This window comes from Dermacentor albipictus, chromosome 2 (genome assembly GCF_038994185.2).
Source record: "Dermacentor albipictus isolate Rhodes 1998 colony chromosome 2, USDA_Dalb.pri_finalv2, whole genome shotgun sequence".
In the NCBI taxonomy this organism is placed as follows: Eukaryota; Metazoa; Arthropoda; class Arachnida; order Ixodida; family Ixodidae; genus Dermacentor; species Dermacentor albipictus.
In genome coordinates, this window is record NC_091822.1 from 29,333,694 (window position 1) to 29,350,490 (window position 16,797).

General features: G+C 45.4%; 1 protein-coding gene across 1 annotated transcript in view; it reads right to left on the reverse strand.

Annotated features, from left to right (window-relative positions):
- Positions 1-747: 747 nt before the first annotated feature.
- The window catches only part of Osbp (oxysterol binding protein), a 63,105-nt gene continuing 47,055 nt past the window's right edge, over positions 748-16,797 (reverse strand). Inside the window, exons 6-8 of the mRNA XM_070533539.1 lie at positions 15,924-16,309; positions 8,362-8,503; positions 748-1,682 (exon numbers count right to left, since the gene is read on the reverse strand). Of these exons, the coding sequence (XP_070389640.1) occupies positions 1,455-1,682; positions 8,362-8,503; positions 15,924-16,309 (756 nt within the window). The 3' untranslated portion in view covers positions 748-1,454. The remainder of the gene's footprint in view (positions 1,683-8,361; positions 8,504-15,923; positions 16,310-16,797) is intronic.

Consider the following 16,797-nt stretch of genomic DNA (forward strand, 5'->3'; position numbering starts at 1 on the left):
AACTTGCCTACTTACATGGCTTCAAGCAGGAAAGGCTGGTTTAGTGGTGCGGCAGCAGAGCCCCAACTGATATCACATGCAAAAGGCAGGGCATCACTCAAATTTAAAAAAAAATTCTGGAGCTTTACATGCTAGAATCGTAAAGTGACCATGAGGAATGCTGTAAGATGGGCCTCCGGATTAATTTTGGACACCGGGAGTTTTTTAACACGCACCTAAATCTAGGCACACAACGTCTTTTGCATTAAAATGCAGCCACCATGGCTAAGGCTGAACCCGTGACCTCAAGCTCAGCAGCACAAGACCCGTAATTTGTTGAGCCTAGTACCAGAAGTACTTCAAAGTGACAACAGGCAACAATTTCAATGGCACAAGCTATGAAGCTTTACTATACTGTACAGCTGCAGTCATGTTACTAGCAGCCCTGATTATGCAGAACTAAGTGGGGCAGTCAAACATGTGCTGAAGACTGAAAAACCTTTTTCGCAAGAGCAACGATCTGTACAAGCCTCAGTTGGCACATCGTGACATGCAAAGAGACATGCTGTTGTTCCAATTTTCTGTTAACATTAAACCAGTAATTTTGTGCTGCATGCTAGAAAAGACAGCCGACAAAGCTGATGGACAGCCTTTTCAATGTGCCACGTTACAATACACTGTAAACGGACACTAACAGCACACATTTCCAACTGGTAAAAAAATATGGAAGTAGTAGACATGGCTGCAAGCCAACAGAAAGTGCACAAATTATAAAACCAAGAATTTTAATTCCCTAAAAAACAAAACATTTAATTTCTCCAAGTGTGTGTTGCAGTTCGTATATGTATGTATACTTATATGTATATAGCAGGCTTCTCCAACAACGACCTAAAAAAAAAAGGCATGGAAGCGGTAGCATGTCAACAAGAAGGGGGCCCCCTCCTCTTGCACACTTCCCATCACAACAGTAGTTCGCATCACAGAGCCACCACAGCTCCACAGGCTCACCCGGAAGGCAGGTAGACCACACGTCTCGATCACTCCGGGGTCTTGCTCCTCCAGTCTATGGCCCGCTCACATCCACGCTGGAGCGGGATATTCAAAACGCATAATTATATAGAAGATTACCTTACTACGTGAACCTCGGCAACCGACATTGAGACCGCGGGCAACCAACTCCTGGCCTGGCCACACATTTGCTCGTGTGGAGTTGGCTTCATCCCTGGTCTTGCGCGTGAACAATCACCAACAACGCTCGAAAAGTGAACAAGTTGCAGTCTGCACGGTCTGAGTGGGTGGGTGTTTGTCGAGGTGCAGGAAGGGCATGGCTTGCTAGCACCCGAGTGACACCATTCAGCGGAACTTGCCCTTGTCTGATTAGGACACCAGCACTGGCTGGAGGCATGCCGGCTTGCACCAGCCCCAGCAGTCGTGGTACAGGAGGGGAAGGGAGGGTAAGCGACACTGCTGGTGGCTCAAGACAGATAGATGGCGGGGCAGCGATCCCACTTGGCCTTCTCCTTGCAGCCCCAGTATTCATTCTGGTAGACGTGGATTGGGTTGCCCGTGACGGGGTCGGTCTCTTTGCGGAACCAGGCCGGCTCGTGGCCTACGTACGGGCGACCCTGGGCGGCCGCAGCTTCAGCCTCGGCCTCACGCTGCCGACGTGTTGCACGCTGCTTCTCCTCCAGCTGCAGTTTCACCTGCAAGAACAGACAGTTTTTTTTTTAAATGCAACTAACAACCTTGGCAATGTTAGACCAATCTTCTTTCCAACTATGCACCGTGTTTACTCGAATCTAGACCAGCCCCAATTCTAATCCGACCCCCAAAAGTCCGACGCCAAAAAAAAAAAAAAGCTTACCTCGAATGTAGGCTGAACAAAGAAGCAAGAACAGCATTCATGAAATGAGAACAGCATTTATTGAATATGAACATGCCAAGCTCATCCTGCATCATCATCGCTGCTGTGGTCTGGCGAATGCCATCCTCGTTGCGGCACATACAACAAGCATCTTCCATTGTCCCTCCATGACGGACATTTTTCTCGTCGATGTCGAAGTCCCACGTGGCTTGAATGTTTGATGATACCTTTGCGGCTACCACAACTTTTCATTTCAAAGCGGCACAATAGTGGCATTGCCCGTTTGGTGCCATTTTGATAACGCCACGCCGCATGCTGATATGACACAGGTCAAAATGGCGACATTGCTCATATACTTCAGTTGGCTACTGGCTGTGCTAGTAGTGGCTGAGATACTGACTTTTCTAGATGGCGCTACCTGTGCACCATATTAATTAATTTCAATTAAAACTGGCACGTCTTTTTAAACTCCTCGAATCTAAGCCGACCCTGGAGTTTGGCATGCGACTATTTGAAAAACAAATACTATCAGCCTAGATTTGAATAAATACGGCAGCTATCCCACCAAAAGTATGGGCCAAAAAATGTGGCCCAATTCCGAAGATAGTAAAATCGAACCCCGTGATAATTAAAGTCCAAGACAACGAAATGTTTTTGTAATCCCCGCCGAAGAATGCCCATAGGATTCGATGCATTTCATCTTATGATAGTGAAATGTCACCAAACTGCAATCCCACATTAACAAAATTTGCCGGAGTCCATGCAATATTAACAGAGTACAAAAAGTACACAAATGCATTTTCTCTCTAATTGAGTTGTGTAAAATGCTGTCACAGTATGCTTGCCACACCACTACCATTTTTGTTTACAAAGACAGCAAAATGAAGGAAACGATCTGTAGCTCTGGAAGAACATCATGGCCACCATCACCATCTTGTTCCTTGACCACCCATATCAAATGACACAGCCAGATTGCCGTCCACCTCTAAAGACATACGATGACAACCCTGTGCAGTGAATAATCTCTGGGACAAAACAACATACTGCAAAAACAAAGAAATCCACATACCCGTGAGGTGTGCTGCTACGCCTCCGGGTGTGATCGAGATATGAGAATATGAGTCTCCTGCTTCAAGAACACTGGTTTCGTTGCCACGCAACAGGCACAACATGTGGTTTTGTTGTCGCTGGATGTAGGTTTGCCTGATGGGGTTGCATTCTCGGCCGATCGCTTTCACTGATACAATCACTCTTGCAAGGTTTCACGTAACTTGGCACTAGATGCGTCGACATCTACAAGCAACAGCGTGCACTGGAGGACCGCTGTTGCTAGTAGGGGCTGACCCGTTTGAAATTTCCTGAAAGCAATCAACGCTGTCACCCGTAGACGCCACTGTGTCCGGTGCCAAGTTATGCAAAATCTGGCAAAAGTTACCGCATCAATGCTGTCGCTCGTAGACATCAACATGTCCAGTGTTAAGTTATGCAAAATCTCCGGAAATTGATTGTATCTGCCAAAGCGATCAACCAAGAATATGGCCCCATAGGGCAAATCTTAGTCCGGAAAACTATTGTTCAGATACAGTTAAACCTTGATATAACGAAGTATGTACTTTTTATAACTTTATGTATACAGTTGAACCCACTTATAACAATATTCAAGTGCCATGAAAATTCCATTGTTATAACTGATAATTGTTATAACTGGGTTGCATGAAAAAAAGACATCAGAATTGGAGATCGCATAGCTGTTCCAAGAGAGAGAGAGAGAGAAAGGCAAAGGAAAGACAGGGAGGTTAACCAGAGATTATCTCCGGTTGGCTACCCTGTTCTGGGGGAAGGGAAAGGGGATGCAATAGGTGAGAAAGAAAGAAGGATAAAAAAAAGGAAAAAAAAAACACCTAAGCACACACACGCACGTACACACGAACTATTTCTGTGGGCACTGTCACGCAACCCGCAAAGGCATTCCTAGTCTTACGCAGTGTCACCGTACAGTCCTGCGCCACACAGTGTACTGTCACAATTTGTCAGAAAGTCCCGTGTCTTTCAAGTATCGCAGCAGCGCCTTCATAGCGGATCGCGCTGATGTTCGCGTAGGCCAGGTTCCAAGGATCTTGTCTTCTGTCATTGGGCGCTTGTCCAGTTTGTCTAAGGTGGCTGAGAGGACAGTTCTTTGTAGGTTAAAACGAGAGCACTGACAAAGAAGATGCTCAGAAAACTACAATGGCGGGGAGGCCAGTTCTCCTCCCTGCCAACTTCCTCCTTCTGGCTCCCGATTGTGTTGACTCGTTTAACTGTTCAACTCGGCTTCCTGTGCGCTGCGATCGTGTGTTGTTAACAAGCCGCAGCTGTCAGCGTTCAAGAATGGCACTGCTATAACAACTGCAAACAGGGGTCACGGGCAGTAAGTGCCATATGAGCTTCGCCGAGGCGTCGCTTTGGTGGCCCCAAAAGGCGCCTTTTAAATATGCGGGACGGTTGCGCGGCAGCATGTCAGTTTGAGAAATCCTGAAGAAACGATAGGACGAGATCACCACAAGCATCTCGCCACGTATTTGCCACTGGCTTGCACGAGAAAACCGCATGTTCGTCAGCCTTGCTTGCTTTACGCGAAGCTTGCCGACGTCTTTCTCCAAAGCATCCAGTAGTGCTCCACGTAGTGAAGTGGAAGTTCCCCCATAAAAAACAAGCCCGTGAGGGACTTAGGTAATCACCTACAGGACTTTCTGTGGGGTAACTATTGAGGAAGCCTGCCCTAGTGGATCAGCGCTTCCATCATGGCCGTCACTGTTGCTATCCGATGCAAGCATGTTCGCGACGATTGACATTGTAAATTAAAATTAAATTTTACGTGCCAAAATCACTTCTGATTACGAGGCATGCCGTAGTGGGGGACCCCGGAAATTTTGGACCATTGGGGTACTTTAACGTGCACCTAAATCCAAGTACACTGGTGTTTCCGCATTTCACCCCCATCGAAATGCGGCCACCGTGGCCAGGATTCGATCCTACGACCTTGTGCTTCGTAGCCCAACACCATAGCCACTAAGCAACCACGGCGGGTGATCGACATTGTAGTAAGTGGGTTATTTATCCATAGAAACCATACAAAAGTGGACGGTGAAGCAGCTTTTCACTGTTATAACCGATACATTGTTAAAACCAGTATCATTATAAGTAGGTTCGACTGTATAGAACACTGCGCCATTTACGAGATATATTCTGAAGGTTTCGTGCTCTATTTTTTTTTTTTAAAGAAGCTTTCACAAAAGGTGAAACAAACAATCGCCTTAAATATCCACACCCGTTGCTGGTTCAACGACAGAAGGAGTGTTAGCGGAGGCGCAATGACGCATGCGCAGAGCGGAGATGAGAGAGTAGCAGCAAACTGGCATGCGCAAATCACAATGGCAGCCAGATGTGTGCTGACAACATGGTTGCCAATGGAAGTGAATGCTGTTATCCGGCATGAATGGCGTATGTTCCCTGCATTGAAAGCCACACCCTCGGGACGTCACTTCCAAAACAATGCCGAGGTGGAGCAGGCTGTACGACAATTCCTTGCATCGCAGGGCACCGAGTTTTACCAGAGTGGCTTCTTCAAGCTGATTGCACACTATGACAAATGTCTCAATGTCAGTGGCGTCTATATGGAAAAATAGTGCTAGATGCATAGTTTATGATGCCATGGTGTATTTTTTTTATTGGAAATAAAGTTTACGTGTGAAAATAAATGAACCTTATTTTCAGAATGTCCCTCATACAACCTCAATATAATGAAGTGTGTTTGTACCCAATTTCAATATAATGAAATTTCACAGCTGCCACGATGAATACCGAGATAATAAACTTAAACTTCCACGGAGGCCAATGATGAAGTGCTTTAATTACAAGCAGCTGCTTATGTAAAACAACCACCCAAGCAGAGAAGCATCACATTCCACATAAATCCAAGTGCAATAAGATCCTATTGCACCCAGCGCACTGTATGCTTTGGGTGTGAGTGAAACCGTGCGAGGGTGAGTCGAGAATGATGGTGGCTTGAGGAGTGCCGTGTTCCTGGTCAAGCAAAGGGGAGGGGAGCGAGCTTGTGGTAACTCAAGTGCATGCGAAGGGGAGAACGAGGGGGAGTCGGGGGCAGGTTGGCTAGCGCGGGCCTGGCTGTGCATGGCTGTCAGCGTGGCTGAGTGCATACGCAGCCTGCGCACCCTACTTTGGAGGTAATTTGTCACATGTGCAACGAGCGGGCATGCCGAGATGGCGTAGCATTGTGTGCACAACCTTGCTGCATGTTTAGCATTGGTGGTTGTATTGTCTCGTGTTTCGGAGATGCATTGAAGCAAGAGGCAGAAAAAGCATTCGCTCCTCCATTGTCGGCGCTCTGCATCATAGCGTCATCCCACTGCAGGCTACACTATCAGCCGAGGAGACAGAGTGGACAGAAAAGTGTGGCTGAATTCACTTCTTATCGTCCATGTGAAGATATCGACATGGCATGAAACTGTATCTTTCATCCCAGACTCTCAAATTCTACAAAACAAATTTTTTTCTCATTCAAATCTGCCTTTTCTGATTGCCCGATAAATCAGAAAATTTCACAGTCCTTTCGGTGTGAGAAAAATCCATCGACGAATGTACTTATTCGCATAAAAGGTTGAATTTGAACACAACGAAAATTTCATACAAAGAAGCCAAATTGCTGATCTTACCAACTTCGTTATATAGAGGCTAAACAGTACGCTGATGTGTCTGATGCTCGGTTGCACGAAATCTCACAAAAGTGATTTATTCCTGAAAGTTATCGGGGACACAAGGAGCACACTTTGTGATGTCAGCATCAAAGTTGGCAAACAAAATTTGACAATAAATCTTTTTTGTTTTGTGCCACATTACCTGTCTGTGCTGTATCATTTTGCAACAACGAAATTAACATGAAAGCTCACTTTTCCCGCCGGTTTCATTATTGCGGGCTTCAGCTGTAATTCAGCCTAAAATGTGGTCCGTTCACATGGCTATGTGCCATTCTTCGATGAACCTCGGACGTCAACTTGTGTCACTGGGTGTGGGTTGCAATTTGCCCTAGCTGGAAGTTCTTGGACTTGCGCAGCGAAATAATGTGGCGCAGGAAAGCCACAAGCAGCTCTTCGAACGATTCGGGTAGCTTTTGTGAAATCGAAGTTCAGCAGCATAAAGAAAATCGAGCCCGGCACATGTAGCGACAAATCCAGTGCTTGCTCGCTTTGAACACGGCGCTCGGTAGCCTTTTTATGCGAAGCATATTACGAGAGCTCAACCCAGCTCCTCAGGCGCGGCGGTGTCGCCTTGAATACCACGTGACACCGTGACGTCACGACAGAGGAGAAGTGGCTTTGGCTCAACTCTTGCAAGGTGGGCTGGGTGGGAATCGAACCAGGGTCTCCGGAGTGTGAGACGGAGACGCTACCACTGAGCCACGAGTACGATGCTTCAAAGCAGTACAAAAGCGCCTCTAGTGAATGCGGTGTTGCCTTAGAAACGAGCTGTTTCTAAGGCTCAGGCGTGCATCGCTTGCTCAGGCGCACATTTCGTTGCCGCGCCGAACGCTGCGTTGCTCGACGCTCACCGCGTCCAATGCGGGGCTCCAAGGCGAAGCAGAGTAACGCATTTGTTTCTTCGTCTAGCCGAACCAAATATAGCCAAGCAACAGCAGTTCACCAAGCTAAACAGTGGTTCAACAACTAAAATAAAGGCTAGTATGCTTCGCATCCTGGGCTTAACCTTACCTAAGCCACAGCCATTTTTTCTCTTGGAAGCTCCTTAGCTTTTGCCTGCATAAGCTGCATGACTGTTTCTTTTGGTGTGCTACACACCAGCTAGACAAGCCAGAGATTATTAAAACTGATGAGAACTGCCCATAACAGCTTTACACAACTTGCTGTGCTACCAGCAGGCTGACCCAAAGATGTGTTACCATAATGCACAATAACTTTACCACAACTGCACTGGCAATACATGCATAACTGAAATGAAAGACTCATTACAACTACCATTTCTTTCTCATCTCTGTGAAGATCCATAATATTTATCACTATATCCACATTCTTTACAACAGACTATAGGTCCCCATCTCCACACATATTTCAATGACTACAGTCAGAATTTTGGTACTGTATAATACCAACCTTTCACCTCAAACATTATTGAATGGAACTTCCTTCCTGGACCCATAGCAGCAAGCGTCAGTCAACATAAGCTACACACTACTTTAGCGAACATAAGTGACAAAGTTTACCAAGCTTGTCTACTGAGTTTAGCTAACGCTGGTGTAAATACTGTCACTCACTCTTAGTAAACGATAGATGCAACTGTTGGTTAATGACTGTGTTAATACTGTCATTTATAATTTGGAACACTTTTCTCCACAATGCCTGTAGCGAAAAAACCATTGATAATAAAGAGTTGCTGTTTCCTTTCTGGATGAGAAGTGGAAGAAGGCAGAAATATCTAAACATGCAAGAATCCAGATGTGAGCTGACCTGGTTGGCCTCGTCCCAATTTCCTTCTTCCATGAGGCGCTGGTCAGGCCGTAGCCGGCTGTCAGTGGGCGCCACACCGTCTTCAGGCTCATTCAGCTGGCAGGCTAGCACCGTAAAGCTGTACATGCGCTCATACTCCTCCCTGCACATATTATTGAGCAAGGCGATCAAGAGGCCATCCATTTTTAAACACCAAAACATCCCTCTTACAACAACACGCTCAAAACAACCTTCTAGGCAGAGGCAAGCACTGCTTAGATCAGAAAATTGGGCAAGTTGCTTCCAGATGACACTCGGTAAACAGCACTCAACATGCAATATTACTTCTACATTTCAAATGATAATTTTTATTATGTTCTGAAAGCCACTGGATGGTAGGAATCAGGAACTAAATGAGGATGTGCTGGCCACACAAAAGTTTGGCGACAAAACATGAGCTTCAAGGCAGTTAATCTAGAAATCAGCCAGGTCATCTGAAGCAAGGAGGACAAAGTGAAGAGGAAACACTACCTCAGCGCCAACTCTGATTTTCCAATTCAAATGCATGGGAAACATAAAAAAGCAGCTGAACAAAGAATAACTTTGAACAAGGAAAAATTTGATGATCAATAATTTTAAATCACCGGAAACTACCACACAGCTGCTAGTGACTGTCGGATATCTTTGAATGCCAAGCTAAAAGTGAACTACAGAAACATTAAGCACTGCAACAAAACCACTGGAGGATGGGGGGGTGGAGGCAGAAGACAATAACAGCCTGTTATCAAGTTGCTGGATTACAGAAGCATGGTGTCTAGCAGGTTCATTATTCAGAATTCCCTGACTTTTCCATGTTTTCCACGACTTTTAAGTAACATTTCCATGACTACAAAAAAAAAAAAGACAGCAGCCCTTTTTTTTTAACATAAATTTTACCCATCCAAGAAATTCAGCAATCCAGAAAAAACAAAACAAGGGGGAAATTTTCAGCTTGCACTGGCAGCAGGGAAAATCTAAGTACAGTAGACTTGCATTAATTTGGTTGTGGTTAATTAAATTCGTCTGGGTTAATTTGATCTTGACTGATGTCCCTGGCAAGCACCCATACAAATTTATGGGCCCGAACTTTCATTACCTTGATCCCCAAAATGTGCTTTCGCCGTATAATCCCAACTTGGCTGGTGGAGAGCATGCGCATGCCCAACCCTCATGGTGACCCCAGTCCAAAAGCAGCCGCACATGCATTGGCAGCACTTAGGGTGCAGTCAATGTTTCAGGCACACGTCACCTCCAACCCAAATGCCCATTTGAGGCCCATGTACCTGTGCCAAAAACACAAAGACTACAAAACAGGAGCCTTTTGTTTCTAAGTTGTCAGACTTCTGTGTGCGTAAGATTATGTGGCTAGCTTATCATCTGCAAAGCCTGTGAACAGATGGTGTCCAATGAGATCAGGAGAAGCCTTGCAGGGCATCTGAAATTTCGCCCATTGTTAAGATTAGATTTATGGGGCGTGTAATCATGCCATGAGAAAATTCGACTATTAATATGACGGCTGTAAACAAAAAACACTCCTCGAGGAAAAATACCTATTCATGCTGCACAAAAGGGCTTCTTCAAAGAAATCAGCAACCAGTGGCCATAGCACTAACAGCTGAGAACCTGTTTGCCAATTCCAGAGGAAATACTCCTTGTTATTTTTCAGTAAAATTGCGGAAGGGTTATATCAAGGTACATGCAACATTCTATAAAGTCGACCCGCTGCAATTTATATTTAAGAAGTTGTGGCTAATTACCGCACTTAGTGAAGTGCATTGCAAAAATATTTTTGGCAGAAAAAGTCTTTTGTTTAAGCGCAATTCCACTTTCATGATGCAAAGCGAAACATAGCGTTCAAAAAAATTATTTCCAAAATTATGCCCAATTTCCTGAGTACAGAAATATTCTGTGGGTAATTTAGAGAAGTTGTACTTTCATTCGTGCCCCCTATTATTGGCCATTATATTTTACTTTTGCTGTACATATTGTTGAATCAAGCAGCTTGGGATGGGTCTGAAGTTTATGGAACTTTTACCTTCATTTATTATCACTTTATTATCTGATATTGGCAGCCTTAACAAATGATTGGATAAAAATGCATAGTCATGCAATAAACACAATCAGATAAGAAAAACAAGAGAGCACAACTCTCGTTCTCCCTGGTGCCTAGTGTCACTCAGCGTTGTATAAGATTAGAGGAAAGGGTACTTTTGCCATGAGTCTTGTTTAAGGCTTGGTTGAGGCTGTGGGCCATCTAAAAATATCAATGACAGTTCATCGGATGGCAAGACCCGTAATAACTTGTTTAAGGGAGTTCAGAGAAAGTATTCTTTTACGCAAGAAAAAGAAACGACAATGTTTGGTCCCTGCAGTAATTGCTGACTCACAACACATCTTCACTGCAATGCACCCCTTAGTCTGGCGAGCATTGATGCGCTAACAGAGCCTTTTGCTACTGTGCCCTAAGCTGTACCCTTCGAGTAGAAGTTTATGCTGTATAGGGGCATTTCTACAAGAGAATGGACCTTTTTTCAGCAGCAGAAACATACTTCATTGTGGAAGATTTGGTTTGTGACATGTAGCTTCACTATTGAAGACAATGAAGACATGTTAATACAACCGAGTTTTAGTAGTGCAACAAAATGCATCAGTGCAGCCATGACGGCAGCGCTGCTGTTAAGGTCTGTGCTATGTCCAGCCCCTTCCTCCATCTGCGGTCTCCGCATGTATGCTCCATGTGTGTTACAGCACAACCCACTAGATTTGCTACAGTATTAAAACCTGCCTGTTATAACTGCAAAATTCTACTGCATACAATCCAGCTGCTATGCAGCCCGAACTATTCCGTAAAGAAAAATACTACTCCACAGAAAACTAAAGCCTCCGGTTTCTTGTTGGCACGTACCCTACGTGCTAGGTATGCCCATGCCACTATCGATATCCTTTACTGCAACACACAAGATGCTTCCTGCATACGACAAGCCCTGTGTATAAATAATTGTACTGCGGTAGAAGGTCGTGCTGTCTTGGAGGTGTATGCAGGGGCTAAGCATGCGCCTGCACCGAGTCAGAAGCCAGTGCCCTACACGTCATTTTTTACTACTGTAAAATTCTGATCGAGCGCCCCAACCCATACAAGCGCTCCCAATCCACTTTTCCAGTGATTTGAAATTAGTGGCACAAGCTACCAAGCAAGCTAGCCTTCCTGTTTTCACACTGTTTACCACTCGGCTCTCTTTTTAGTGTCATTAAATAAATTTCCGGAAACGGTGGAATTTAGTGATGATGAGAAATTTATTGTTTAAGCTAGCACTTCTGGTGAGAAATGTATTGTTTAGCTGCCACTTCTGCTGTGGCCCGGTAATGCCCCCTTCATAGCCAAATATCTTTCTGTATTGCTTTTGTTAGTTGCCATTTTCGTCAGATGTATCAGTTGTGGGAGGTGTTGCTTTCCAATGCAGATTTGGTGTGTGGTGCTTTGGTGTTACCAGCATTACGCGATGCGACAGCCAGGTGGCACGCATTCCTACAGTGAAAAAAAAAAAAAGCCATTGATGTTCTGGAGTGGCATCAGTGAACCGAAAGTATTGCGCACTGCTGTTGGTGCTGCACAGTCGAAAGCTTGTGGGCCCCTTTAGACCGAGTGCATGGACTCATTTTTGAGTCGATCTCAAAGGAGTCATTTGATGGATCTTAAAGTGATGATGAATAATAAAGGCAGTAAATATATGCTAGATAAATCCTTCGAGTCAAAGGAAGGCTCTGTTTTTTTTTTTGTTGCTGTTGTAATTTCTTCTTGTCATCATCTTTAGCCCTAGAGGGGGCACCTGCTCGGAATTTTATGGTAATTTGTCTTTTCAAGAACTTGCCATATGCAACGCGCTGTGCTTTCCGAGTTTCAAAGCTAATAGCGAAGGACCACAAAGACGGAGTCGCATTGCTGACAGTGGCAAATTCTTCCAATTAAAAACATGGCGCCGAACGGCAAGAAGCTTAACAGCGAACGTCGAAGCAGCTGGGCCTAGCGCTGCCACGGTGGTGGCTACGGCTGGAAGCGGATCTGCGTGCGAGAGCGCCGTTCGAGGCAGCGAGGTATAAATAAAATGGCGGCGGCGGTGGCTTTGATTAATACCGTTTCAGACCTGTGGTCACAGCAAGAAGTCGGGAAAATTGGACGGTGAAGGGTTCTTGCGTCCAAAATTTCAGACGTTGACTCAACGGGGTACATGGTGGTGCCACAAAGCTGTCAGAATTATCGGGCATCCGGAAAGTCAGTCATTGGCTGTACACTGGCACCTCCTCCAGCCGACGACACGGTGTCAAAGTAGATTCGTTACGATTCCTCTTTGTTACTCTAGCCAGCATTACCGTGACTTTTGTTCCCTTTCAATAATATTACAGCTAATTTTCCCTGATAGAAGCACAAATTCCCAGAGCTTTTCCTGAGTATTTCCAGACTATTAAAGATCCCTGAGAATTCCCGGTTTTCCCGGTCGGTACACACCCTGCCACTACTCTGTGTGCTTAATGGCTATAAAGAAAAATTAAGCGAAAAAGTTGTTCCCATGCGCAATTCAATTCGTCGACTGAGGCACATGACCGTAATAGCGCCATGCCATTGGCGGATTTTCAACGTTGTCTGCTCGGTAGTTCGAAACTCAGCTGAAAACGATGTCGAATTCAGTTTTCTACAAGCCATGAATTCAGCAAATAGCAGAAGGAAAGAGGAGTTTTAAACTTTTGAAAGTGCACAGTAGCTTTGGAAAATGCTGGCAATAGCAGCACCGGTAATCGGCAAACAAGTTTCCTTTTCTTTTTCTTTTTCGATAACAAACGTTTCACACTAGGGCATGCATCCGCTAGGGGCATACTAGTCTCTTACAACTGGTAACATGTAATTACAGTCGAACCCGGCTATACCGAACTCACCAAAACACGCCTATCAGTTCGATATAGAGCATAATCCGATATAAGTCTACTAAATAGTCGGATGTCATAAAAGCACATACCATTTATAAAATCACATTACTGATGAAACTAGCTTAGTTTCGCACAAAATAGACCTGTATTTTCTTCTGCTTGGGCAATTTCGCTGCCTGCGACGCACGCACTTTTCCACTTTGTTTAAGAAGACGGAGCAGCTGAGGCCGCAACATTCCGCATTCACACAGAAGCACTGGACTAGTGCGAGCGCACCAATCACTTTGGAGGATGTGGGCCAAAGACGGTCGTTGCTTTCCTCATTGTGCCCACTTTCACTTGTGCTCGGCACGATGTCGGCAATGTAGTCTTCGTTTCCGGGCTCTCCCGTGGTCGCGACACCATCATTTGTGCTCACAAACTCGTCCACCACTGATTCGTCAACAGCTTCCGGAAATTCTGACAGCTCGCTCCAAACTTCGGCAACACCGGCAACGGCTTCGTCGCATTAATCAGAATTTACAGTCATCACTGAGCCACGGAAGTCGGTACGGCTGAAGCTATTTCGAATGGACCACTCTTACACGGCCGTGCATATGCGTCGGGCGCCACAGGCACCACGGGCACCGGTTTGCGAGTTTGGCTGCTTTAGCCCTAGTCTCCCTCTTATTCTTCAAGATCGTGCCGAGCGTGCACCTCGGAATCTTGTACGTTGCGGGGACATCCGACTTCTCGCCGCATTCGACCCGATTTATGATTTCAAGCTTCACGACAAAAGGCGAATTCTGCCGCTTCATCACGGCAACACTGCGGGAGAAGGCTCACAAGGTGCACACAATGAACCAGAAAAGCAGCGAGACAACTCTCACTTTCGCCATCTTGCACGACGAGGGCACAAGAGCCTCTGATTGGCTGTCTGAGCAAGCACTGCGGGCGGGCCAGGATCAAGGATCATTTTTTGCAAGGGGGTGTCGGCGGCTCCCAGGTAGCGAGGTCACGTAGGGAGTGCGTTTGGATGGAGCCACACCGCTGGGTTTTCCCATCACGGCGAGGGAAAGCCAACTTCCGGGGGCACTTTCTGCCGCTTGACATTCAATGTATCGGGAGTCGCTACTAGTTTTGTTCGATGTAAGCATAATGTTTCCTACATATACTCATTGTAACTATACCGTGTCCAGAAATTGTTCGATATATGGAATAATTCGATGTAAACGGGTTCGATATAGTCGGGTTCGACTGTACTTTATCATATTCCTGAATAAATCAAGCTGTCTGTTTTTCTCAACACAAACTTTTGCTCAGCCTTCCTGTTTGTGGCAACATTAATACAGCTGTAATTTTTTTCTTCTATATATGAAGCTAAATGCATTAAGCTTGAAGTGCTGCAAGCAGATTACTACGGGGCTTACTAGTGAATTGCGAGTGCAAATATGTAAATACCTTTTGCTGTATATCACTAAGCAATGCCTTGGCATTGCACTGAGCAAAATTTTTCTCAAAACATGGTTTTTCGTCACTTTGCTTGTTCACTGTATCAATATCTTTGGATACAGGAGAGCTAGAGCTATTTCTTTTGCAGCACAAAGCTCAATCTATTGAGAATGCAATGCTGAGAGCAGATATTTTATATTTTCAGCTCGAAAATTTTTTTATTTACATATAAATTTGCTGTTACTATTGATACTGTGAACACAGAATTTCAATGGGCTGTAATATGAGAAATAACTGTTAAATTACAAATCTGCTTCCAATGTTGCTATCCTTATGCACTCTAGTATCCAACTATATGTTGTGTGCAACTTTCCCTTCAGCAGGTAAATTTTAATTGTTTCAACAAGCAATAGAAGGTAATTATTCATTATCTCAGCAACTACTATGTATATGCAAAATATAGTTACATATTTAACATAAGCACAAAACACTGAACGAGCCCATGCAGGTTTATCAGCTTTTATCAAGAAATAAAGTTATCTCAACACTTTTGGAGACTCTCTTTTGCTACCACCACTATACTTTGTTCCAAAACAACGATCAGGGGCAGTATTTTGTAAGAGTCCACCTAGTGGACTGTCCATTTCGGCCGTAGCTGATTGGCTAGGGCCGCTCGTCTCCTCCTCGCCCGTACAGCTGCAGCCAATCATGGCGGCCGAAATGGACAGTCCACTAGGTGGACTCTTATAGAATACCCCCCCAGTTCAAGGTTGACTAGCCATGTTGCCTCACTAACCTGCATTTCAATTCTTTCTGTTTCAAAACACGTGCCGACAGGAACTACCTTTACATGTCCACTGTTTCCATTTTCAATACCAACAAATTCAGGAACGCTCGTGTTCACTATTTGTTGTAATGCTACTACACTGCTAAAATGAGTGTTTTTTTTTTCATACCACCCACCCCTTTCTGTAATGTCTCAACCCTTAGAGAAAATAAATGAAATGAAAGCGTTATGTTGTTGTACCTTGTTGGTGCAACATACTTTCTAATGTTTAGAGCAGAAACTTCAAACACAATGGACAGCAGACAAGGCACACACAAGCACTCGTGTGTGTCTCATCTGCTGCCCGCCGTGCTTGAAGTTTCCAAGCTAAACACTAGAAAATCCAAAATAACATACGCACTCTCACCCAGGCAGGCGGCGTTTCCAAACGAGCCTCGGGCTAGCCGACTCAATTATGGGGCGGCTACCCTGGCTGCCTCCGCCAGTGGTAGAAAGGACACGCGCATACTCCATCTGGCTGTCCCAGGTGCCCTGCAGCACCCAGACTGGTTTGCCATCCGGGTCCGACACAAAGCCCGTCACACGCCGCGGGGGCTCGCGCGAGAAGTACGAGTACGGCTGGAACTTGAGCCTGGCCACGTGGCCGTGCGTGTGGTTGCGGATCTCCATGTCCCCCTGGTGGTCCACCCAGAGCTTGCCCACGATGATGTTGTGCACCACGGTAGTCACCTTGTGCCACGTGAAGTGGCCCCCACGCAGCAGCTCCAAGTGCACCACGCCCAGCGGTATCACCTGTGGTCACAACACCCATCCAGCCTATCATGAAGGGCACAGTGCAGGCAGGCTAAATTCCCATGCACATCATACTGACCGCTAATAAAGACAGGGGAAGAGAACACAAAACGTGTGGTCGTTTTGTGTTCTCTTCCCCTGTCCCAGTCTTTATGAGCAGTCAGTATGATGCGCACTAAATACGAACTAGGCCGAACCGAAGTTCTGCTGAAGCATAAATTTCTTTGTGCTGTACCAGTGCACTTTTCTGTGTTTTTTTTCTTTTCGTCAGAACACAAGATAAATACATTGTGGCAAAGTTTACAAGAGCCGCTTGGCAAAGGCCATCGTTCAAAACGGCTAACAGCACATACAAAGTCACCTGTTCCTCTTACCAGGGTTTGCTCTTAGCTCCCAGCGTGACAGAGTTGAGTTGCACTCCACAGAAACTCATTCCTGCGCTGCCTTCCAGGGTGCTTTGAGCCCCCATCAAGAGAATACGTGCCTTG